The sequence below is a fragment of the Cnephaeus nilssonii genome, assembly GCF_951640355.1.
Source record: "Cnephaeus nilssonii genome assembly, chromosome: 4".
NCBI classification, from domain to species: Eukaryota; Metazoa; Chordata; class Mammalia; order Chiroptera; family Vespertilionidae; genus Cnephaeus; species Cnephaeus nilssonii.
This window is the reverse complement of record NC_137075.1, coordinates 103,500,424-103,526,362: the sequence shown is the minus strand read 5'-3', so window position 1 is coordinate 103,526,362 and position 25,939 is coordinate 103,500,424. Positions and strand designations below refer to the sequence as shown.

The 25,939-nt window shown below is 50.3% G+C and overlaps 1 protein-coding gene across 4 annotated transcripts; it reads right to left on the bottom strand.

Annotated features, from left to right (window-relative positions):
* On the bottom strand, nt 1-25,905 carry WARS1 (tryptophanyl-tRNA synthetase 1). Of its 4 annotated transcripts, none has more exons than XM_079767750.1 (12): nt 25,798-25,870; nt 24,861-24,962; nt 20,435-20,595; nt 13,759-13,972; nt 12,482-12,590; nt 8,929-9,048; nt 8,196-8,378; nt 6,143-6,243; nt 5,177-5,289; nt 4,797-4,970; nt 2,379-2,519; nt 1-578 (listed from the first exon to the last, which is right to left on the bottom strand). In XM_079767750.1, the coding sequence occupies exons 3-12, from the start codon at nt 20,534-20,536 to the stop codon at nt 417-419; spliced, it is 1,419 nt and encodes a 472-aa protein (XP_079623876.1). In that variant the 5' UTR covers nt 20,537-20,595; nt 24,861-24,962; nt 25,798-25,870; the 3' UTR covers nt 1-416. The 4 variants fall into 4 exon arrangements, with proteins under 4 accessions (XP_079623876.1, XP_079623878.1, XP_079623879.1 ...); XM_079767752.1 differs by lacking the exon at nt 25,798-25,870 and adding an exon at nt 25,471-25,749; XM_079767753.1 differs by lacking the exon at nt 24,861-24,962 and having other exon boundaries at nt 25,798-25,905.
* Nucleotides 25,906-25,939: the final 34 nt, after the last annotated feature.

Here is a 25,939-nt window from a genome sequence, read left to right as displayed (position 1 = left end):
TTTTTGGGGATGGGCTGTGCCCATTAAACTTCCGGAAATGTACATGCAGACTACAGGCTGCCTTCCCAGCTGGCCTTGAGGGTCTGTGTGGAACCGAAGGGCGCTGCCCGGGGAAGTGCTCCCAGGGGCGGCGCAGGCTGGCCAGTGCACGCCTGTGGCCGGCTCTGGGCGGGCCGGGGTCCTTGTGGGAGAGCACCAGTGGGACTCCTGTCGGCCCAGCCCCGGCGCCCGGTGCACAGGTAGTGCACAGGGTTTGGCCCCCGACAGAAAGGATGGCCCAGGGAGAAGCAGTACTGACAGACAGGGGTACCGACACCAGGACCAGGAAGCTGTGACAGCCTAAGTGTAGCAGTGATTCGATAGGGCTGGGGTTCGGGGTGAATTCTGGTTCGTTATGTACAGATATAAAATGGGCGTTATTGAAAGTCGTAGAACAGCTTCCGGGGGGTCATGAACTCTTTGACTATCTCCTCTGTGACCTCCTTGCGCCGGGCCTGGTGCTCCGCGATCAGGGGCTGCAGGACCTCCACGAGCTCCTTCTTGAGCTCCCCGGTGAGCATGGCTCCGCTGGTGTAATCCTGCGGGGAGACACCATGAGAACGGCTCCGCCCCACGGCCTCGCTCAGCTCAGTACAGACCCTGTCCGTCACACTTCCCTTCTGAGCGTGAGTGCTCCTGCCCTCTCAGCGAGAGGGTCGCGGGGAGGCCTCCCTGCCCTGCGCTGCAGCCGAACTCCAAGCACAGGGAACGGATGACAGCTCCGCCAGCCCTACCGCTTCTGTAAAGTCTCCGCTGAATCTCTGACCCAAGCCCCAGAGAGCAAGGCCAGTGCCTCACGGGCAGGGCCCTGGCTAACGTTGGGGCATCGCTTAGGTTTCTGTGGTGCAATGACCTCGCTGCGTGTGCACTGACCTTGCTGCGTGTGCACTGACCTCGCTGCGTGTGCACTGACCTCGCTGCCTGTGCACTGACCTCGCTGCCTGTGCACTGACCTCGCTGCGTGTGCACTGACCTCGCTGCGTGTGCACTGACCTCACTGCATGTGCACTGACCTCGCTGCATGTGCACTGATCTCACTCACTGCGTGTGCACTGACCTCACTGCGTGTGCACTGACCTCGCTGCGTGTGCACTGACCTCGCTGCCTGTGCACTGATCTCACTCACTGCGTGTGCACTGACCTCGCTGCGTGTGCACTGACCTCGCTGCGTGTGCACTGACCTCGCTGCCTGTGCACTGACCTCGCTGCGTGTGCACTGACCTCGCTGCGTGTGCACTGACCTCGCTGCGTGTGCACTGACCTCACTGCATGTGCACTGACCTCGCTGCATGTGCACTGATCTCACTCACTGCGTGTGCACTGACCTCGCTGCGTGTGCACTGACCTCGCTGCGTGTGCACTGACCTCGCTGCGTGTGCACTGACCTCGCTGCCTGTGCACTGACCTCGCTGCGTGTGCACTGACCTCGCTGCGTGTGCACTGACCTCACTGCATGTGCACTGACCTCGCTGCATGTGCACTGATCTCACTCACTGCGTGTGCACTGACCTCGCTGCGTGTGCACTGACCTCGCTGCGTGTGCACTGACCTCGCTGCCTGTGCACTGACCTCGCTGCCTGTGCACTGACCTCGCTGCGTGTGCACTGACCTCACTGCATGTGCACTGACCTCGCTGCATGTGCACTGATCTCACTCACTGCGTGTGCACTGACCTCACTGCGTGTGCACTGACCTCGCTGCGTGTGCACTGACCTCGCTGCGTGTGCACTGACCTCGCTGCGTTTGCACTGATCTCACTGCGTGTCCGCCTGCAGCACCCGCCCTGGGACACTTCCTCGGTGACCCACCTCTGCTGTGTGGCCGGTCCTGAACTTGTGCTGTTACTATTTTGAACGCTGTTGTATGAGGAGCTCTTTCTCAAGCAGGGGTGCTTTCTTGGAAAAGATCCTGAGAACTGGAAAACCCGAGCACAGCTGTGGATATTCTCGGGGTTCTCCATACCCACGGCCAAGCTACTGCCGGACACGCTGGGCGGGGGGAGCCTGGAAGCATCTGGTTTACAATCGTTGCAAATGAAACAGCAACACAAAACCCTGCTAAGTCGGGAGGGGACCTGCTTTAACTTCGATGGTGCCTTAACTTACACTGCTCTCACAGTAGGATTAAACCCTTTTGTGTGGCTACTAAGTAAACAGTAGCCTGCAGTTTCTCTCTTGTGACTATCTGTTCATGAGGTTTCTTGGCTACAAACTAATCCACCTCCTCCATTTACTCTCCGGGGCTCAGGCCCCGAGGAAACGCCGACTGCCCCCAGCTGGCTGCCGGAGCCTCCAGGTCCCGAGGAAGCGAGCTGGGGCAGCCGGGACGGCCTGTCCTACCTTCCTGATCTGCTCCAGCTTGTCGTCATCCTCCAGGAAGAAGGTCAGGTACATGAAGGACACGTCCACGTCGCAGTTGCCCCCAAACTGCCTGTGCTCCTCGATGGTGTCTCTCCCTCCAGAAAACGCGTGCTTGTTGACCTGCACCAGCAAGAGAGACACAATGCTGGGGGCTCTGGCCGCCCTGCGGGAGCCCAGGAGCTGGAAGTGGAGCCAGTGACGGCTTCTGCCCGTCAGATCCCGACCAGAGGGAGGCCGGTGGGAGGAGCCCCACCAAGCGGACTCAGTGGGCCCACTGCAGGGAAGGGGCAGAGGTGGGTTCGCTTTGCACTCCCCACTCCCCATTGACAAGAACAGAGTCAGGAGAGCTGAAATTTGGGGCAAATGTCCTCAAGTGTTCTCATCGAAAGAAGACAAACACAAACCCTCTTCAGAGTAACAGACGACCAGGGAGGGGCGGCCGCTGCCCAGGGCAGGCGGTGCTGTCACTGGCGAACAGGACAGCACCCCAGCCTGGCTGCTGCCCTCCCCACTATGAGAGAGGACGGGAGGGAGGCACAGAGGAGGGCTCAGGAGGGAAAGCCGACCCTGGGCAGTACGGAGGTGGAGGACCTGCAGGTAGGGCTCACCTAACACTGGCACTTTCAGGAGATGACAGACTCACAAGCTAACAAATGCGTTTCAGGACTCACTGAGGACAATCTCAGAGAAATCAGGGCCAGGTGGGAGAAGAAAAGCTGGAACGGATAGACAAAGTTCCTCAGTATACTTTCTACGAGGATTTGAGAAGCCTGCTATGAACAAAAGGGGAGTGGGGTGGGTAGAGTCGGTAAACTTCAAGTGGAGGTGTTCAGTAGGTCTCCCCAGAGGCCCCAGGACAGGCCTGATTGTCTGTGAAGGGGACAACTGCCCCACGCCACAAATGACACCTGGACAGCCAAGGTCACTCTCCAACAGCAGGTAAGAGGCAGGCCAGACAGTGGTGCACCTGGGTTACAGTCCTGGCCCTCTGCTTCCCAATGGGGTGAATGCAGGGCAGCTGCCCAACCCTCTGAGCCTTGATTTCTTCGCCTACAGAACGGACACAGCCTCCTGGTGGATATGAGAGCTCCATGAGATCTCACAGGTAAGTGCGTGGCAGGCAGCCACACCCCTGCATGCACACACAGCTACTGCTGCGATTCCTGAGTGGGGCAGATGCCCTCTCTCGGCCGAGGAGGAGTCTGAGCTGGAGTTGCAGACGGGCATGGAGACTGAGCACCAAGGCCTGGCCTCCCCGTCCCACAGTGGTGTGACCCTGGTGGCCTCTGCAGCCTGTGGCTCCTGACCTCACACTCACTGCTCGCCTCCCTCTGGGTCTTTGCAGGTCTCTGAGTGAATGAAAAATGCCCCAGAGCCAAGTGGCTGACTTCAAACAACACCCAAAAACAATACAAAATGCCTCAGCTGGAGGGACCAGGAGTCCCTCCCCCACCACCCCACACACTGAAGTTTCCGCCAGAAGCGAAAGGGAAAGAAACAGCTGTTCATAGTATCAAGGGTTTCCCTATTGTCCACCAGGAACTGCTGGGACTTTCCAGAAGGGTCAGGGGCCCGGTAGTGACTCAGACAGTTGCATTATGTGCTTCAAATACTGATTCCGCCCCTCCCACTGTAAACTTCCAACCCGCAGACACACACTTGGTTCCCAATAAAACGTCAACAGCTTTGTAGGGCGGTGAGGGGACTGTCTTATCTGCAGGTCAGCACCCAGCAACAGAAGCGAGGCCTGAAAATACGGAAGCTCAACCAACTCCTAGTTCACGTTTCCCTGGTGACTCCAGAGCCCGCTGCCTGCCGGGCCGGGCAGGGCTGTCCCATTGCAGGACATCTCCCAGTTCTGGGGCTCAGCGAGCACTCTGGGAGGAAACAGCCCCTACGCCCCAGGGGGTGGTGCTGCTCATGGCCAGGAGACTGCTGGTTTCCAGTGGAAACACTCGCTCTGGGCCTCATCCTTCTCACCTTTAAAAGGAACACACCGCTCACCCAGTGAGAAGTAAAACAAGGAAGCATGAACAAAGCGCCTGGCCTGGCTCCGGAATACAGCTCGTGCTCAGAAATAGAATTTTCTCTACTGCCTGTGGGACTTTAAAGAAAACTGCCATGACTTTGCTTCCAGAACACAGCGCTGATGAGAAAAGGAAAAAAAATGCAAAGTTTCTCCTCAGTGAGAGGACACAAAGTAAATTCCCCTGCTATCTGGGGACAAGGACAGGGACAGGAGGCCTCGAGTCAGCAGGGGGACAGTTTTCAGTCCAGGATTTCAGCAGCCCTGGGGCAGCGGATGCCGAAACGATAGAGCGCCGGTGCGGGCGTGCGTGTGCCCGAGCATGTGGCTCTGCGGGCACCGGTGGCCCCTCCGCCCAGGGCAGTGCTCACCTTGTTCTTGATCTGCTTGGCAGTGTCTATGAGGAAGATGGAGGAGTTGGGGTCGCTGGCACTCATTTTGGTCTGGGCCCCCTGCAGGGCGGGGAAGAAGGTGGAGTGCAGCAGGGCTGGTTTAGGATAGCCGATCCTGGGGGCGACGTCTCTCGTCATCCTGAAGTAAGGATCCTAGGGCAGAGAGGGGCCTTTTGAGGATGGCTGGAAGCAATACGCCAGCTTTTAGCCCATCAGTGTCACCTGACAGGCCTTCACAGCAACCCCAGCCAGTTCACAGAACCGATCCCCCAGCCCCCCACCCCAAGCCGCCTTTCCCACAGGTGAGTGCCAGGAGCCCCCCGTGACAGCCCAGACCTGACACCCCGCTGCCTCCTGACCTGGTCGATGGCACAGGGGATGAGGCACTGGACGTCCGTCTTGTCCCCAAAGATCTGCGGGAACGAGTTGCTGAAGGAGGGAGCAGCCTGGATGGCAGGAAAGCTGATCTTCCCTGGGAGCGAGGACAGAGAACCTTTACACACGGGCAGCTCCTGTCTGGTTGGTTACCCCGGGGAGAGGGATGAGCAGAAACAGGCTTTCTCCCCGTTAGGAAATAATCATCACTAAAGAACAGCGGAAAACTCCAGAAAAGTAGAAGAAAAAAAAAAATCTATAAACTCAATGTGTATTTCTTTTCATCTGTTTTCTCTATTTCTACTTATTTCAGTTGTGATTATACTATTTTTTCCCCTTGCCCTTTTCACTCTGTAGTGTTTACCCAGGTTGTTGTTAAGTATGTTCTACCCTATAAATGAATCGTCTACATTTAACCATTCTCTGCCCACTGGGCATTCAGACCATTCCTCATTGTTTAATTATTACAAATTACGCTCTCTTGATACAGAACCGTTTTCAATGTTGTGTTAACAATGCTACTGTGATCTGCTGAGACCTGCGGAGGGGGGGCTTCTGGGACAAAGGGCATGGACCTCGGGATCACACCTGACAAGTGGCACCCAGCCAGCCCGCCCCAGCTGCGGCACTCGGGTCCTCAGGGTGCTCTCAGGTGCACGCCGTGCTCGGACACAGGAACTCCCAAGCTGTCTGTACCCTTCCTACCTTCTTCTAAGCCTCACATGGATGGCTGAGGAGAGGGGCGGACTGGCACCCTGGGTACAGCTCCACATGCCCAGGACAGTGGCCAAGGGCATCACATTGCCTCCTTATGTTCCAAGGAAACCCCCTCTGGTTTATTATTTAAAGAGACAAAGTGCAGATGCCACCATCCCAGCGACAGCTCAGCTCTGGGCCACTGCTCCCTTCTGATGGGCTGGGGCCGGGCGCCGGCAGCAGCGGCTCCTTACCAATAGAGTCACTGTCCGTGAAGCCAAAAATGCCTTTCACTTGGTTGAAGGTCACGTGCTTCTGAATCTTCACCACGTTCCTGTAGAAGCCTGGGCTCATCCTGCAAACACAATCAGAATCAGACACAGGTCCGATACTCCTGCCCGCTGAGCCCCCCTTCCTCTTCCTCACAGCACTTATCACCTGGTCTATTATCGATGAGCTGCCTGACTCTGCTGGTTGGAAGGTAACCTGACAGAGTGGTTGCTTCATTGTCTTATTGGCTGCTGTATCTCAGCAGCAGTCTGGCAGGTAGTAGATGCTCAATAAATACCTGCTGAATAAATGAGCTGGACAAGCAGGCAAAGAGGGGTTAGCTCACTGCCCAAGTCACACAGTAACTAGTAGAGGACTTGCTTCTGACGCTCTAACATCACGCTCACTGGGGCAGGGACTTTGTTTTGCCCACTTCTGTGTTTTGGGGGCCTAGGGGGTGCCTGCCACTGAGAGCACAGGGTGACTGTTTCACCGACCTCCTGGGAGAGGGCCGCCCCTCACAGTGCACCTTAGATTAGAGGTGGCCGAGGAGGAGGTTGGGTGCCGGAACTAGAACAGGTGCTAGATCTGCCTACCAGGGACGGCTCCTAGGACAAGACAATGCTTGATCACGGGTTTGGAAGAAAGTGGAGGAATGCTGAGCTGGGAGGGGAGGGGACTCTGGGCAGACAGGAACATGGACAAATGGGAGGAAATGGAACTGTTCCATCTGCAGGGAGGTGGCATGGCACCAGACAGGGACAGGGCCCAGTCACAGAGGGGCTGCGCGCTCAGAGGGAAGTGAGAACTTGATCTTGAGGAGGAGGGAGTGCTGGGAAAGGCCTGAGCGGGGGACCTGAGCAGACCTGTGTTCTAGAGAGTGCAGGCTGGAGGGGACCAGAGGTCCTTGGTGGGAAGAGGCTGCAGAACTCATGGGAATGCGTTCTAAGGAATGGGAGAGAGAAATAAAATGAAGTGCTATGGAAATGGTAATGACAGTGACATCTAAGGTCTCATCTAATCCTATTTCATGTATCAGAAGCGTCTCGTGACCATTAACAGACGTGGCCAGACTCGAACCTAGGCCCACCTTCCTTCCAAGACCATGTTTCTCCGAGGACACCGCAGTGCCTCTAGGCCCACAAGGAAAGTGATTTAAAAAAATCTAATAATTTTCTAACACTTTCTTGGTAGTCATTTGGGATGAAGTTCAAGACCTCAGAGTTTCAATTCAAGGATTTCTGGAATGAAATATTTGGGTTTTTAAGCAGCTAGGTTTTAAAAACCTAGACTGGCCCAGTTGTCCTGGCTCAGTGGTTGAGCATCGACCTATGAACCAGGAGGTCACGGTTCAATTCCCAGTCAGGGCACATGCCTGGGTTTCGGTCTTGATCCCAGAAGGGGTCATGTAGGAGGCAGCAGATCAATTATTCTCTCTCATCATTAATGTTTCTATTTCTCTCTCCCTCTTCCTTCCTCTCTCTGAAATAAAAATGAAATAAAAGACGTTAAAATCCTAGACGTTAAAATCCTAGAATGTGTAACCAGGAGTCTTTTCTCTGTGAGGAAAGACAAAGACCCTAACTTGGTGAGAGTGATCATCCTTGGAGAGCAACCACAACACAGAAGTTCTCTGTCACCAGCTGAGGATGAAAATCGCAGCCACTACCCCAGGTCACAACACGTACTAAAAGCAGAAAAACAGTCACAGGGCCTGAGACCACCCAAGATGTTTCAGATTGAGCCCTGTCACGAGGACTTGTCCACATCTGCTCATTCAAAAGGCAGCCATGCGCCGAAACCGGTTTGGCTCAGTGGATAGAGCGTCGGCCTGCGGACTGAAGGGTCCCGGGTTCAATTCCGGTCGGGGGCATGTACCTTGGTTGTGGGCACATCCCCAGTGGGGGGTGTGCAGGAGGCAGCTGATCGATGTTTCTCTCTCATCGATGTTTCTAAATCTCTATCCCTCTCCCTTCCTCTCTGTAAAAAATCAATAAAAAACAAAAGAAAACAAAGGCAGCCATGCGTTCTCCTTACCCCATGTAGTCGAGGTCAGAGAAGATGAAGGTCTTGTTGATGTCAAAGCCGCAGGCGATGATGTCCTTGGCATTTTCCACGGCGTAGCCATGGGCCTGGTCCAGGGTCAGGTCCTTCCACAGGTACTTCTCGTCGTCCGTCATCTGGATGACCAAGGGCACATTAAACACGTCCTGCAGCCACCTAAGAGACACGGGGGAGAGGCTGACATCTCGTTTCCCCTCCAGGAAAACGCCCTTTGGTATCTGAAAACGGTTCCAACGAACAACTTGCGTCAAGGCCTCCTTGTCTACACAGTCACGTGATCTTAGCTTGCTGTTTATCCGATTATTGGTAACGATAAGGGCACTGCCATTTATTAACTCAGAGCGCCCTGCAGGTCAGCTCTAGGCTTGCTGTTTTACATGCTTTACTTGTAGCCTTACAGTAATTTTACGAGGCAGGAATTATTATTTCCATTTTGCAGATGTGGAAACTAAGGCTCAGAGCGGTCACTGGCCTACGGTCACATAGGGAAGAGAAGATGTGGCACAGGTCTGACGGTCTCCGTCACCCATGTCCCTCTAAAGTGACACCAGGAACGAACCGAGTGAATGGAGGCCACAGAGGCGCCATGTCTCTGACACTGTGGTTGTTCAGCAAACGTGACCTGTCTTGTCGGTTCTAGACACAGCCTATACCCACCGCTCCTGACTTGCTAATAACAGCGAGGAGAGTCAGAGCCAGGACTCACTTTGTGAAAATGAACGGGATGAGGTGGCCGACATGCATGGCTTCAGAAGAGGGGCCCCTGCCCGTATACAGGTAAAACGGCTTCTTGTTTTCATAGGCATCGAGGACTTGGTTCATGTCCCTGAAGGAAAAAGGAGAGAGGAAACTGTGATTTTTCTGGGGGGGAAAATCGAGGCGCTAATGCTCACTTGGAAATGTTCAGACAAACACAGGTAAGAACTAGTTTGCTATTCTTGGTGAGTTTGTAATGGTTCTACAACATGGTTTCTCCTGTGCTTGTTTTCAGAGAAGACATGGGAGCTCGGGATAATGTGTTTAAAAGATGGATGCAGTTGGGCAGCCACTGGAACTCTTTCGGAATTTTTCCAAATATCAACATTGATACGCCATCTGCTTTGTACACTGTCCTGGCTGACACCAGGCCAACAGTGCACAGTAACTGTTCAGAGTCGCCCAGCCCTGTGGCTCTGGAGAGCAGACTGGGGACATCTGAGGGTTCCACGGAGCCCTGCCTTAAGGACGGGAGTGGGAGATGCGCCCGGCTCCCTCAGCCAGATGGGACCAGGTGTCTTCATCTGGGAGTCATTCTGGAATCAACTGCCCTCCCCAGGACTGGGGTCCACCAACAAGGCACACGAGGGTCCTCCTTCCTGACTTTGCCTCAGTAGCATGTGGCTGCTGTTTCCACATTGCACCTGCCCGGGCCCCGCCTTCAGAGATGCTGATTCTCAGGACGGTAGTGACATCTGGAATCTGTATTTTTAAAAGGCTCTCTCGGTGACTGCGATGTGTGGCAGGTGTGAAACCACCCCTCTGGGTGTGACTGTCCCTTGTTTCTGGGCCAAGTTTCCCAAAGGAACAGGGAAACAGTCACCTTTCCCGGAGGTCTGGTGGCCTCCAAATGGGACTCCACCCTGTGCCAGGGTTGGTTGCTCAGCTTGGCTGATAGGACCATGAGCATTCTGCTTTTCTGTGCTTAGTTTTCACCCCCCTCCTGCTCCCCCTGGAATGAACACACTACTTCTGAAATAAGGGAATAGTAAAACACAGTTTTGGAGGGAAGAAGTCCTTCTTTGGCTTTCACAACTAACCAATCAAATTTTTGGGCTTCTAGAGGAGAAGAGCAGGCAGTGGCCACCTGAGCGGACTGGCCACCTTTGTGGGGCGTCTCTGAGCACTTGCTGTGCAGTAGGTCTGGGCGGGGTGCCTCAGGGACTGGCTGGAGCCACCTTTGTGGGGTCTCTGAGCACTTGCTGTGCAGTAGGTCTGGTCGGGGTGCCTCAGGGACTAGCTGGAGTGGATGAGGCCCCCGTTTCTGGAAGCTTTTTGAGGATGGTTGGGGTAGGGACTCACTCAGCGGGGGAGGGCGTCCAGGCAGTACCTATGGTCTGTTTGCAGGTGGACATTGGGTGCTATATCTCATCGAATCCCGTATTTTATAGATGATAAAATTAGATAGGGGGTGTTCTCAAATTTGAGAATGGCCAAAAGCTTCAAGACCTACACCTCCATCAACTGACACAGGCTACAGCGCAGATGGGCCTTAAAAACACGCTCCCTGAAATAGCCAGGCACACATGGCCTCACGTTGTGTGATTCTATTTATTTATTTATTTTATTTATTTTTAATTATTATTATTTTTTTAAAAATATATTTTATTGATTTTTTTACAGAGAGGAAGGGAGAGGGATAGAGAGTTAGAAACATCGATGAGAGAGAAACATCCATCAGCTGCCTCCTGCACGCCCCCCACCTGGGGAATGTGCCCGCAACCAAGGTACATGCCCCCGACCGGAATCGAACCCGGGACCCTTGAGTCCGCAGGCCGATGCTCTATCCACTGAGCCAAACCGGTTTTGGCTGTGATTCTATTTAAATATATATTTTCATTGATTTCAGATAGGAAGGGAGAGGGAGAGACAGAAACATCAATGAGAGAGAATCACTGATCAGCTGCCTCCTGCAGGCCCCACACTGGGGATCGAACCTGCAACCTGGGCATGTGCCTTGTTCAGGAATTGAACTATGATTTCCTGGTTCATAGGTCGACACTCAACTATCGAGCAACACCGGCTGGGCATGTGATTCTATTTAGTGATTCTATTTATATGAAATGTGCAGGACAGGTAAATACACAGACAGAGAAAGGAGATTCGTGGTTGCCAGTGGTGCGGGGGGAGAGGGAGGAATGGGGACTGACTGCTAATGGGTAGGGGTTTCTTTTCGGTGTGAAGAAAGTGTTCTGGAATTAGATGGTGGCGATGGTTGTACAACCTTGTGAGTAGACTGAAAACCACTGAATTGTATACTGGGGAAGGGTGAACTAAATCTCACTCAGGAAAGAGCTTTGATTACATTCTGCCCGTGAGGAAGGCGAACGAGGCCTGGATTTCTCTGCCACAGAATCTGAAGTGTGGGGCAGACTGCCGACCTGTGACCTGCGTGTGCTCCTGTAGCCGTGAGTGGGAGAGAGCAGAACGCTCTACCTTGGACCATGAACACAGCCTCGAAGATGGGCTGGCCCGAACCCAAGGTGATCTCAGGCGGGAGAAGCAGAAACCCTCTGGAAGCTGCTCATTTTCTGTTATCTGCATGGCACTTACGGTCTAAAGTGGAGAAATTTGGTTGCATATACACTCTATTAGTTTCTCTTTTGATATTATTTTTGAGCAGGCCAGCACAATAGAAGGAAGAGGGTACGTAATTTCAGGAAGCCTATTGTGTGGGAAACAATGAACTTGGACATAATCTCATCCTCTGTGAATGTAACCTTCACCTAGTGGACAGTTTTTTGTTTGTTTTTTTAATCCTCACCCGAGGATATTTTTCCACTGATTTTTAGAGAGAGTGGAAGGAAGGGGGAGAGACAGAGAGAGAGAAACATTGATGTGAGGATTTTTTAATCCTCATCCGAGGATATTTTTCCATTGATTTTGAGAGAGAGTGGAAGGAAGGGGGAGAGACAGAGAGAGAAACATCGATTGGTTGCCTCCCGCACGTGCCTCGACCAGGGTTGGGGATCAAGCCTGCAACCCTTGACCAGAATCAAACCAGGGATCCTTCAGTCCGAGGGCTGACACTCTATCCACTGAGGCAAACCAACTAGGGGTGTGAAATGGACAGTTTATTGATGAATAAACTAAGGGCCAGAGGGTGAAGGGACGTGTTACTGACAGGGGAGAGCTGGCTCCAAGTCTCTGACAACTGCCTTCCAGTTCCACACAGTATCAGGCAGCCTGAGGAAATAGCCCCAATCGCTTTTAAAATAAATATGTGTGTGTGTGTGTGTGTGTGTGTATGTGTGTATATATATATTTCAGAGAAAAAGGGTGAGGGAGAGAGAGACAGGAACATCAATGATAAGAGAGAATAATTGATTGGCTGCCTCCTGCACGCTCCCCACAGGGGATGGAGCCCGCAAGCCCGGCATGTGCCCTGACCAGGAATTGAAGCTGGTTCATAGATCAAAGCTCAACTACTGCGCCACCCCGGCCGGGGCCCAATCACTCTCTGACTTAAAGAGGAAGGGTGAGAAGTCCTCGGGAACGCTCACCTGTGTGAGAAGAAGATGCCCCTGCGCAGGAAGCGGTGTGGTCTCTGGCCCGTGGCTCGCTCTATTCGGTTTATCAGCTCTTTGTCAATTTTACTGCTTCCGAACCGAACTGGGAAAAAGAAGAGATGACTGTCTTAGGAGGTTTGGTGACCAGGCATTAAGGGAAAAACATCGCAGTGCTAAGAACCAAACCCCTGAGGCCTCTGCTCCCGGTCCTTTCCCCCAACATGAAGTCCAGGGTCTTTTGTACTAACAAGACAGCTGAGATCACAACCAGCAAAACAGAAAACAAATTACAGGATAAAATGCTGTTTTGTCTGGGATTGGACTCTGATGGGAAACACATCTAGAACGCAGTCTAGCTAGCAGCTTCTCACGTGCGTGAGCACACATAGTTGCTTATTGTTCACTAAGGTAAAACTTATATACACTGACAACTATATTTTTCATTATCTTTTTTAAAAATATTTTTTATTGATTTTTTACAGAGAGGAAGGGAGAGGGATAGAGAGTTATAAACATCGATGAGAGAGAAACATTGACCAGCTGCCTCCTGCACACCCCCCACTGGGGATGTGCCCGCAACCAAGGTATATGCCCTTGACCAGAATCGAACCTGGGACCTTCCAGTCCGCAGGCTGACGCTCTATCCACTGAGCCAAACCGGTCAGGGCTTCAATATCTTTTAATTGTTGAACTGAATGCCTGTCCTCAAGCGAATTTTCCCTATTGATAGTCTATATTTAAAAATCACGGAAAATGGCTTTGACTCGGGTAAGAAGGTTTTGGTTGAATTTTGATGGTTAGCAATGACCGCAGAGTGAGGACTTTGCTGAGCAAGAAGCCCCTCACGGAAGGCCTGGGAATGACAACGGGCCACCTGAGAGCAGTGACGCCCTCCGCTGACCTCCAGACTGTCCGCTTCACAAATGGCACCGCTGGAGGAGAAACTTAATCTGTGACTGGCTTGTCACCACTAAGCGAAAGGCAGTTAATGACTGTAAAGTACCCATTTCAACAGATCCTTCTCAAGTTCTGAATTGTTAAAAAAGGGAAAAGGTACGACTAAGTTATCTACGATAGATCATTATTTTGCAATAAGCTTTATTTGGTTACTTTATTTAACAATCCTCTAGGAATATAATGCATCACCAAAATATTTTAGGATATATATATATATATATTTACTTGGCACTGAAGCTTGACTGGATTTATGATTAATATTAAAAACACCAATGGAATCATTACTAAAAGTCTGGGCTTTTCCCAGGACGTACCAATGAGCTTGTCATAGTCAACACCTTTTGCACTGCTCGTCTGTACCGTCCACGGGTCCACAAAATCCTCTTCAGCTTCCGTGGCATTTGGGCCACTATCACCCACAGGTGCCGGGTTGTCTGGGGGGCAGTCAGCCTTATAGTCCTCCCCCATGGCCGCTTTGTAGCTCATTTTTAGTGATAACAGCTTCTTCACTGCAGAATCAAGTTCATCCTGAACACAGGAAATCGGGTGAAGGATGAAGACATTAACAGTAGCTAACTTTTGCTGAATGTCACTGCTGCCACGTGGCAGGCACTGTTAGTGCTTTCACACACATTGCTTTGGTTAGTCTCACAGCAACCCTGGGAGGCAGGACTCTTTGTCACTGTCCTTTTCCAGCTGAAGAACCTTGTGACTCAGAGAGGTGAAGGAACTTGCCCATGGACACACAACAAGTGTGGGCTTGAATGCATTCTATTTTTACCTGTCCCTCTAGTGCCACGGATTCCCACCAAGCACTATGGGGATAGACACAGTAACACAATCTACACTGTTTATGACAGTCACTACACCAAAGAGTCTCAAATCACTGATGCAGAGACCACGCGCGACAAGATCCTCTGCTCCACTATCCTGAGTTCTGTGCTGAGCTTGTTTTTACTTTCTGCATAGGCTGACAAGAACAGTTACTGAAACCTCAACAGCCATTCCACCAAGGATAATAACAGCAACTCAGACATCATGAAGACAGACAAAGGCCAGGAAGGACTAGGGGCTCTCAGGTCACAGCCTGAGGAGGGTCCACGGGAAACAGCTGTGCTGCTGCCCCAAGTGTTTGCCTGTTTGTTGTTTTAGAATAAGCATAAGGAACACAGATGTCAAGTGTCTCTGGGCATTCTGGAACTCTGCTGGCCTCCTCTCCCAGGAGCCCTCACCAGCCACCCCCGGAAGCCTGGCATTTCAAAGAGGAGGCCTAATTAGGCAGTTTAGGCATGAAAAGCCCTAAAGCTCTACTCCCATAATTGGCCTGGCTGGATCAGCTCACAAACAATATCACAGTCCAATTTGCTTGCAAGGAAAATACAAATATTTCCATGTAGTTTTTACATAGTGTTATAAACAGGACTTCCAATGGACACGCCAACGCTACCCTCCACTCGGAGAGCCACTCCGCCAGGCAGGACATCTGCCACAGAGGACGCTCTTGTGGGTGGTTAGCAGACAGATTTGTGTTTCAAACTCTGAAACTCTCTAGAATTCATTTAGACCAGTGGTCGGCAAACTCATTAGTCAACAGAGCCAAACATCAACAGTACAATGATTGAAATTTCTTTTGAGAGCCAAATTTTTTAAACTTAAACTTCTTCTAACGCCACTTCTTCAACATAGACTCGCCCAGGCCGTGGTATTTTGTGGAAGAGCCACACTCAAGGGGCCAAAGAGCCGCATGTGGCTCTCGAGCTGCAGTTTGCCAACCACGGATTTAAACCAATCAGAGTTGTGTAATCAGTAAGCCCACAGACCTCATACGAGACAGAATGTCTGGGTTAGGTGGGCAGGTATGTCTTATTCACCTCATTTCTGCAGTGTCTAGGCTCAGCGCTTACAAAAAAAAAATAAATGTTGAGCAAGCATGATCCACCCAGTTAACTGTGGGAAGAATGACCTTGCTTGGAAATACACTGCAGTCAATACCCTGCACTCCCTGGCTGTGTTGACATTTCACACCCAATCTCACCGAACTCTGCTTGCAACCAGGTGGCTGGATGAAAGCTGAACATTATTTACCCGTGTGCCTGTTGGAAGACGGGCTGGAGTCTGAATGGGACTGAAATAGGCAAGCGGGCTCGCCTCATCTCTTCTTGTTCTCGACCTAACATGAGCTGGAACACTGCAGCAGAATGTAAAAGCTGATGTTCTGAGAAAAGCCAGACACAAAAGACTATGTTCTACTGGACTATATAAAGTTCGAACGAACACAGGCAGAACTATCCAGGGTGAAGGGGTCAGGGTGGAGGCCTCCCTTGGGAGAACAGAGGCAGTGACCGGGGGGGCCTGGGGGTGGCTTCCGGCGCTGCCAATGCTGTTTGGCATGTGGGTGCTGGTGACACAGGTGTGGATGTTGTGAAAATTCAGTGTGAGCTGCCTGCTTATGACCCCGATGCTTTTCTGTATGATGGTGTATTTTGATTTTAAAAGTTTAAAGTAAAAGGAGAAAAAAAGCTCTGGTCTCTATCCTAACCCGTATGATCCAGTGTCATTTCCTGAGTGCTGCTCAAACTGCACATAGCCTCAGCTACTGCCTCCCAGAGTCCCCAGACCCTGACCTACCCCTCCGCCCCCGGAGCATCCCTGCTTTAATGAGCTGCTGTTTCTAAAAGGAGTGGGTCTCCTGCCCTCTGTACATGCCAAGGACCACGGCCCACATAGATGGCAGACAGTTGGTGAAAGCCCGCAGCACCCGCACTGGAGTTGGCCCAGAGTGGCTATTTTGCTTAAAGGGAATTTCTAAAACATCAGGTGCTTCTATTACAATCACTTTAGGGTTAGATACAAACTTACTTCTGAATTTTCATCGTTTAACTCTGGTCCCAGTGTGCAACCTCTGCTCTCTCTTACTGAGTGTCAGCTGACTCGGCTTGGTCAAAGACCACGCTTGGAAGAGTCATGCTACTGTGCTAAGTATCGTTGGTTTGCTAAAATAATGAACATAACTGTAACTAAGAATTACTAATGAAAATATTTATTAAATGCTATTCAGATTTAATGTTAAATGGACAAAATCATCATTGTCAAGTTCCCAAAATGGGTCTCTAGAGTCAATAATCAACAGTTGGGTCCTTATTTTAGACTAGAGGCCTGGTGCATGAAATTCGTGTATGGGTGGGGTCCCTAGGCCTGGCCAGCGATCAGGGCCATCTTGCCCAGTCCCGATTGGGGCTGGCCGGGGCCTGGGGGCCTGCTGGCTGCTGGCCGGGGGAAGGGGGGGACCATGGGAGGTTGGCTGGCCATGGGAGGTGGGATGTGGGAGTGCACTGACCACCAGGGGCAGCTCCTGCATTGGGCGTCTGCCCCTTGGTAGTCAGTGCGTGTCATAGCGACTGATCAACTGGTCGGTCATAACGGTCGCTTAGGCTTTTATATATATAGATTTTAAAAAAAATTAGCCTCATCTATTGAGCCCTACCTGGTGTGTAAACCTCTTTCTGTGAGTAACCAACTCCCTTTTTTTGATGTTACTTTCTTTCAGTATTTATTTCTTTTACAATGTAATGGTTTATTTGGGGTCTAAAGAGTCAAAGTACTCTAGTAGGGTGAGTGTGAAATGGTTGACACATCTGCTGAGAACCTAGGACGACATTTTTGAAACTAAGATCACAGGGGTTGGCAGATCACACTCTGAGACCCACAGCAAGCACAGCAAAGCGTCTCCCTGCAGTAACCCCAGGAGGACAAAGGAAAGAGGAAGAGGACACCAGCAGCTGGATTTCAGAAGCTGGAAAGCTGACGGATGATGTAACTGGCTGAATACGTGAGAACAAATTCTTGGATGTGGTGGAAATACTGGACAGCAACTGGACTTGGACTGTGTGGAATCCCCAGGAGACTGGGGCACCAGTGGCCTCAGGTGCTTACGGAAGTGAGGATGAAGGGGGCTATAAAGACAGGAGCACTGGTTGAAAGCCTGTTTCAGAAACAGTTATTCAGACCTCTACCCCAGGCTCCTGACACAGCTGAGTGAGTGCCCCTGCTCCCACCCCAAGGCTTAGTGTCAGAGAGGGAGAGTGAAAGGGGTCCATACCTGGGGCCCTCTGCCCGGCAGGGGCAGCACACTGGGAACAGGGAGCTTTGGGGAAGGATCACCCAGCCCAGCTCCTCCGTCCTACTCAGAGGCACGACGCTGGCACCAGACCTGCACCTCGGGACAGCAGGCTGCAGGACCCCCTCTCGGGACTCTACTAACCTCGAAGAAGAGACCTGAGGACCCTGACAGTGAAAGCTCCCCAACAAAGGGGAGCAGCCTGGTGGTCTCCAGGGAAGGGAAACCTGCACCGATCAGCTCCTCCCATGTGCACGAAGCCCAGCCAGCGTCTCTGCTTCCTTCTGGAACACCAGGGCCAGCCAAGTACCAGCCGACACTTGAGGGTTGCCTCTAATGTGAAGGGCAGAAGGAAATGGCATTTATAAAGGGGCAGAGAACATCAGGGAAATGATCCCAAGATCTCAGAGATAAAAGGACACTGAATCTATAGAGTAAGAGCAGGGCCTTAGGAGGAAAGGAACACTCAGAGATTAAATGAGCTCTTGGAATTTAATAATCATGGGATAAGTGAGAAACCACAGGAGGGTTAGAAGTTGAGGAAATACACCTGAAAGAAGAATGAATAAAAATAAGAAAAGTAAGTAAAAAAATTAGATCAGAGGACCTGTCTCTGAATTTAAAAAAATCAGCCAAGAAACAGAGAAAATAGAAGAGATCAAAGAAATACTATCACTTCTGAGGTTTAAATATCATGAACTTCTAGTTTGAAAGGAGCACTGAGCAAGCACCCATCCCAAGAAACTTCAAAACACAGGCACAAAGAGATCCTGCAAACGCCCAGCGAGAAAGAACAAAGGAACCATTCGGATCTCCACAGCAACCCCAGCAACAGGGCTTCAGAGACGGAGGGAATCCACTTCCACTTCAGATTTCTATACCCAGCATAGTTATCAAATATTAGGTAAAACAAAGATACTTTCAGACTCTCTAAGAGCCCTCAAAATTCTTTCCTTGGCAGTAATTTTTTTCAGAAACCACTGGAGGATTTGTGCTGCCCAAAGAGAGCTCACCCTCGAGAAGTAAGACACAGGCTCAGGAAACAGGGACCTACGGGGAGGTGAGGGAGCCCTGGTGGACAGCGAGGAGAGCCTACGGTGGGCAGTGTGGGGGGCGAGCCGCCAGTCCAGGACAAAGTAGGGGGAAGGTCTGGGAGAGACTTCTTCAAGAACTTGATCGACGGGTTGATGTAAGGGCCTCCAGGGGAAATTCACCCAACCGAGGGAGAGCTTGGACCCATTATCATGAGCCCATAAAAAAGCCAAGCAAAAATAAATCAAAATAAATTAATCAACGCCAGAGAAAACAAAGCTGGGCAGGAAAGGAAAAGCCCTCTGTATACTCAATGGGTCTACTGGTAGCATTGCCATGGTCAGAATAAGGTCAATGTTAGTATCGACCAAGGGACTCAGGTATCAGGAGACGGGCAGGATGGAGAATGTTTGTGCAAATGCTAATTCCTCATTTTCCACAGTGACAGCCTTCAACTGGGCAATCAACAAGAAGCAATGTAATAAGCGTGATTGTTTAGAGATATGGGGATTATATATTAAAAGAAGCAGCTAAGAGAATTGAAAATACAAAGGAACTTCATTTCTCAAACTTAATTTGTTTCGGAAGGCTGTTTGAGAAGTGATTTGTTTGAAAACGCAATCATTTTTCCCCATTAGAAGTAATGAAAACTGAATTAATCAGTCCCAGGCCCCCAAATGATTCCTTTTCTTATATACAGTACATGTCTAATGTATTGTTTATAAGTAAACACTACTTTTCTTAAATTTATCCAACCACCCATATTAGCCTTAAACGAATTTTTCATGTATCACTGCCTTGGAAATGCTATCACCGCTAACTGCTTTTTGTTTACCCAATAACAAGAGTTTTTCTATCTGTTCAGTTGATTGTGATTGCAGTTTTGTGAGCACTTTCACATCCTTAGCAACATTAGCACTGCTGATGGCCTGTTTATGTTTTAAAATTGTGCTAACCACCGATTTCTACAGCAACAAAAGCGTTCTCTCCTTTATTTGTTGCCCGAGATATTTTTTATCATGTTGAGGTATCAGCATGAAAGGGTTGTCAGGTTGAAAATGAAGTTTTGGTTTGACAACCGAGACATTTTTTTCTGTGAACTTGGTTGAGAACCAAATTGTTCGAGATGGGAGACATTCAAGAAACGGGGTTTGACTATATGTGTTTCTGGGAGCAGGAAATGAGGATGGGCGGGTGGATGACTGCTGTATTTCACTGGCTTTTCTTTACCTCACATCCTATATAATAAAGAGGTAATATGCAAATTGACTCTCATGCCCTCACAAGATGGCTGTCTATGACCAGGCTGGCAGGGGAGTTAGTGAGGGACGACCAAATGATTGAACAGCAGGCTGCGTGGGGCAACCAGGCCAGAAGGAGGGGCAGTTGGGGGTGACCAGGATGGCAGGGGGAGCAGCTGGGAGAGACCAGGCCGGCGGGGGGGTGGGGGGGCCGTTAGGGGCAATCCAGCCAGCACCCAGAGGCAGTGAGGGGCGATCAGGCCGGCAGGGGGAGGCAGTTAGGGGTGACCAGGCAGGCAGGCAGGTGAGCAATTAGGAGCCAGCGGACCAGGATTGTGAGAGGGTTGTCCAACTGCTAGGATCGAGCCTAAACCGGCAGTCGGACATCCCCCAAGGAGTCCCGGATTGGAGACCCACCCCACGCACGAATTTCATGCACTGGGCCTCTAGTGCATCAATAATGTTGATAAAGGAGAAGACAAATGTAAGATTATAGCCAATATAGTTATAGTCAGTTATTGAGAGCACAGTCAGCGCCCAGGGAACACAATCCAACAGACTCGGCTGTATGTGTGGGAAGAGCTCAGCAAAACCACCCACCTTGGACGCCTGCCCGGCTTTGAGGGCTCTCACACGCTCTCCCTGGGCAGCTATGCTGTTGAACAGCTCCAGTGGGGAGGCACCCCCCTGCTCGTCTGCCATCTCCGAAGACCTAGGCTTACAGCTGGGCAATGGAGGAGTCGCTCAGTGGTCCTGACAAACTGTGGGAGAAGAGAAAGAGAAGGAGGGAGAGAGATTAATAAACTGTTGCAGCTATGTTTTCTTTCCTATATCTAGTTCTTTTTTCTCAAAAGGGTTGAGGTTGAGTTATAATAAAGAATGTGGATAAAATAACATTGATAAAAATATAAATGAAAATTTGGGGCCATGAAGAAGAGGAAGAACAAATGCCAAAAATGAGGATGAAAGCGACTGCTGGCTTATAGATTCCAGGACTGCAAAGGAGGCCCTCCCTAACTAAGCCCGAGTGTGCCTCGTGCAGGGCCCAGGACAGAGGAAGGACTTGTGTTTGCTGAGGGGCAAACACCAAAGGGCTTTACCGTCCCCAACTTTAACAGCCCCAAACACATCTGTCAAATTGCTCTTTACTCTTTAACTGCGTGTGGACCAGTTCCCAGACCTTTGCTGCTCTGACCAACCTACGGCTGAACAAATGGCTTCCTGGCTGGCCAGCTGCTCGGTTCTCAGACACGCAAGGTCTCGGGTAGAGGGCGGGGCCTTACCCTGCTGGGTTCCAAATGAGATAAGAACTATATATAACCTGTCCATTAGACATGCTGCCTCACTTAACAACAAAACTTTGAAGATGTACCTAATAGTCATTATTTACTCTTAACCTTAAGGGGGGAGGGGGGCACAGGGGAGGCCACCCGATGCTGCCGTGGGGCAAAGGCTGGCCATATCAGTCCCCTCCTGGGTCAGTCACTTCCCCTTTCTGAGTGTCAGCTTCCTCATCTATGAAGTCACACCATCAGGAACCTCTGCACCTCCCTCAGGGGCTGCTATGAGAAGAAATGAGAAAAAAGGACATGGTGACATTTGAAGAGCTCAGCAAAACAAGTCTGTAAAAAAGGGGAAGAGCCGAAACCGGTTTGGCTCTGTGGATAGAGCATCGGTCTGCGGACTGAGGGGTCTCAGGTTCGATTCCGGTCAAGGGCATGTACATTGGTTGCGGGCACATCCCTGGTGGGGGGCGTGCGGGAGGCAGCTGGTCGATGTTTCTCTCTCATCAATGTTTCTGGCTTTCTATCCCTCTCTCTTCCTCTCTGTAAAAAATCAATAAAATATATTTAAAAAAAGAAAAAAGGGGGGGGGAGGAAGAAATGTTGGAAGAACTAACTTTGTAAACTGTAAAGCAAGAACTAAATCCAGCACGAGCGTTGTGCGTGAGGGTTCCAGGGCCGGGCTGAGCCCCAGCTCCACCTATAGCTGCTGCTATACCTAGAACACGGAGGCTGACAGGAGGCTATGATAGAGCAGCTCTCCCAGCACTTCTGTAACTGGTGTTGTTCTAAGCACTTTATACATATCAATTCACTGAAGGCTTATGAGCTAGATATATCTCCATTTCACAGGTGAGTAAACTGAGGCACAGAGGTTAAAAAACTTTCCCAAGATAACACAGCAAGTAAGTGATAGAGACGGGATACAAACCGACGCAGTTTGATTCAAGAGCCCACACTCTCAACTATTATCCCACAGGTTACCTGCCTGGAATGAGCCTCAGCCCCTCAAATGTGAAGTGGAACCGGCATCACAACGCTAACTGCAGGCTGGTGCGTGGGTAAGTGCGATGATGCAGGGAAGAAACAGTCTAAGCCCAGCACTGGCCCCATGGAGGGTTAATGAGTGACTACTTTGTTTCTTAATTAAAAAACTGTTTTCTGGCCCTGGTGGGTGTGGCTCAGTTGGCTGAATGTCATCCCATACACCAAAAGGTTGACGGTTCCATTCCTGGTCAGGGTACATGCCCAGCTTTTGGGTTTGATCCCAGTAAAGGTGTGTGCCAGAGGCAACTGATCTCTCTCTCTCCCCCCTCCTCTTTATCTCTCTCTCTCAAATCAATAAAAACGTATTAAAAATTTTTTCCCCTAGTAACTATCAATCAAACACATATTTGGGGGGTAATTTACTTTTATTTATCCATTGCTAAATATTTGTTTCAAAAGTATGTAAATTTCAACGAAACATTCTTTGTATAATCAGAGACCATAATACTGAAACCAGGATGGGTTTCTTTCCCTTCCTTGCTGACAACCACCAAATTCCCAGAAAGGGAAGTTTGGTAAGGTAACAAACTGACTCATATAACAAAGGTCAGGGAAGTCTGTAAAAAAGGGGAAGAAATGTGGAAGAACCTTCTGATCGGCACTAGAGAGGAGAAATACTCAGGACGATATCAAATAGCAAAGTGAGGAAAATTACTTCTAGCTACAAGTGACCAAATATCATGTGCAGATACTTTATACATGATCCCGAATTTTTCCAACTTTCAAAGCTAGGCGCACAGTTCAGTAAGTCCTCATGTAACATCATCGATAGATTCTGCCACTTTAACCAGTTAAATGCCACGATATTTTGAATTCAATTAAAAAAGGTCCGCCGCTTGCGTCTATAGACGCTTAGGGCGTACTAATGGTTAAGCAAAATGACACAGAACCAATTTTATCCTAGGGTAATTGATCTAAACAAGAGTTAAGTTCCTACAGCATCTCATCAACATTATCAGTAAAGTTCTAAAGTCTGTGAGTAGGACCAAAATCAAGTAGATGGAAATTACCCTTAAACATTCCTAGGGAAAGTGCCAGGTACAATGACCGGGTGATCCCCGGACAGCCAATCTTCCCTGCAATGGAGCAGGTCACTGCAAGTGATCAACCAGACAAACTGGGCTTGCATTTAGGGTACATGTTGTAGGGAAGAAAACACGTTATCTTTAAATATCAGAATCCCATTTCAGAAGAGGCACGTGGGAACTAAATCCGACTGAGGGAAAGATGAGGTCTCCCTGCTCTTATGATCACAAGGCAGTTACTTACTCACTGTATGGGAATCCCCACACTATAAATCGTGTGTGTGTGTGTGTGTGTTTCTGATGCAACTTTGTGAGTGAGTACATCAGGAATGATCAGAGACAAGGAGAACAGAGCTACCACTTCTCTCATTTCATGCACCCACCCATTTGCCACTGTTTCTCCCATCTAGTCAATATCTTCCTTTATTTCTTTGTTAACTAACTTTTAGAATTAAGTTTACTTTCAGAGGTTTTTAACCCAGAGTTTGGAACTTCTGGAATTACATCACTATTTGCATGCACACTGGTATAAATGGGGTTCTAAGCAGAGTATCCAGGTTTCATTACTTTTTCAAAGGGGTTCTGAGATGCCAAAAGGCTAAGGACCATTGTCTTAAGTGTTAACCCATAAACTGCAAATAGGGCTTTGACTCTTTGTTAAGGAAAGCTGCTTTATCTATTAAACCAAGCCTATAATCTAAAACAAAGAAATGAAGCTATAATCAGTGAAGTCATCTACTACCTCCTCTAAAAAGGTACTGGGAGTGTCAAGACCAATATGGCATACTCCCCAGCAGGGAGACCACAGCATACCTTGGAGACAAAGCTACAAGGCTCTGCAAAATCAACTCTCAATTCCTCTTTCTAAACAACACGGATCTTGTGCTCATTTTGAAAGGTTCCATTGTTGTGGGGGAGTGTAGCAGGCACCTGAGGAAACTGGAATGAAAAGAATCACAGAACTGTACCATGGAACATGACAATGATCTCATCTCACAGATAAGATCAGAACACACCCGTTCTGCAATTTTGGGGGAAGGTGGCCTAAGATAGCCAATTCTGGAGCAGCCGGGGACAGCCGCGAAGGAGACGCAGGAGTTTCTAGATGCCTGGATGCCACCAGAGGTGGGATTCCATCCTTCACATCTATCAAGTTCCCAGAGGACAGGAAGATGACTTCTTTAGGGCAAGGTGTTCTTTAACCCTCTGAACCTTAGAACAGATTGTGTTCACTTTTTCTTTTCTAAACACTGAGAGGAAGGGTTACTTTTCTCTCCAAATAATAAAATGAACATCATCTTAAAAGGCAAAGAAGACATTAAGCTATATGAAGTCAGGCATACGGCATTTGTGAGTATCACAATGAGACTGCTAATATGTTAATGACTACTTAAGGAGGCCTCCTCAGTGAAAAATATGACAGCCAACAGGACGGTGCTAAAACACAGGCTATGAATCCAAACTGGCACCCGCCCCCCGAGGCCCTCCATTCCCTAGGGAAGCTGTGAATCACCTGAACTTTAGGTCGATGGGTTGAAACAAAATGTACCACACCCTGATCCTAAGAGAGACAATCTCTCACTCTTTAAGCCAAGGTTTCCAGCACTTTGGTAGAGGGCTGGTAAAAAATACGAACAAGCTGTAAGCCTGACAAAAGATGGCAGTACGTACCTGGTCTGAGCGAGACACTGCAGAGGTGGCCACTGGAGTAGTGGAGACTCCCAGGGCAGCAGGCTCTTCTTTTATAGTCTTCCCCCTCTTACTTTCAGTTTCCTTTTAAAAAAAGCCCCTTTATTCTCTTTTCTTCCTGTTTACCCCACCCTGCAACTATTTGCAGGAGGCGTTTCTTATAAATCACCCAGTTTCTCTTAAAACACTTGAGCCTCTTGACCAATTCCTGACGAGACAGCCCAATCAGGGGTTTTGTGTGTGTGTGTGTATGTGTGTAGGGGGGGCGGGTGGAGACCAATGAAACCCTCTCGAGAGCCGAGCTATTAGCTGGTCATTGCATCAGCCACCGCATACCGCACGCTGGCCTCCACATAACCTCCTCGCCCGCTTCCCGTCCCACACCCTCAGTCTCAGTCTCAGAACCCAGTTTACATGTGGTCGTGGGGGGCGGAAAGGAGGACTGTATACGCCCTGCGGCCCCTGTGCACGGGCTACTGTGCAGCGAGGCGGCGCAGTGCGGTGGGAAGAGCAGTCGTGGGGTCACGTGGACCGGGGTTTCAAAGCCAGCTTGGCATTTTTTGATTTCAAGACCTTGGGCAAGTCAGGTTACCTCTGCTTCACCCTCGGTTTCCTCTTCTGTGAAATGGGCATAAAGGAGACTCCTTACTTTGCCGTGGAGGGGACTAAGGGTGATATTATAGGCAAAGCCCCTGGCACGTGGCAGACACTAGGGGAGGAGGAGAGGATGAAGGGTCGGCGCCTGCGGGAGCTGGCCACAGGCCGGGTGGGCGGCGGCGGCGAAGGGGGCGAGGGGCGTGGTGGCAGCGAGCCGGGCTCTCAGGGTACTCCGGCTCCTGGCGTGCAGGCGGCTCCGGGAGGGCGGGCCATCCGTCGCCGCCCCGACTTCCCTCCCTCCTTCCCTTCCTTCCTCACTTACCGGCCCATGCGGGCCAGTCGGCGCCGCCGGTTCCGCGTCCAGGCGTCTCCTAAGCGTCCGTGGAAACGCCGTCCGGCCGGAAGCACTTCCGGCCCGGCTGCGTCATCATTGGCTGTTCTCGCGGGGGCGGGACGGAGGCCAC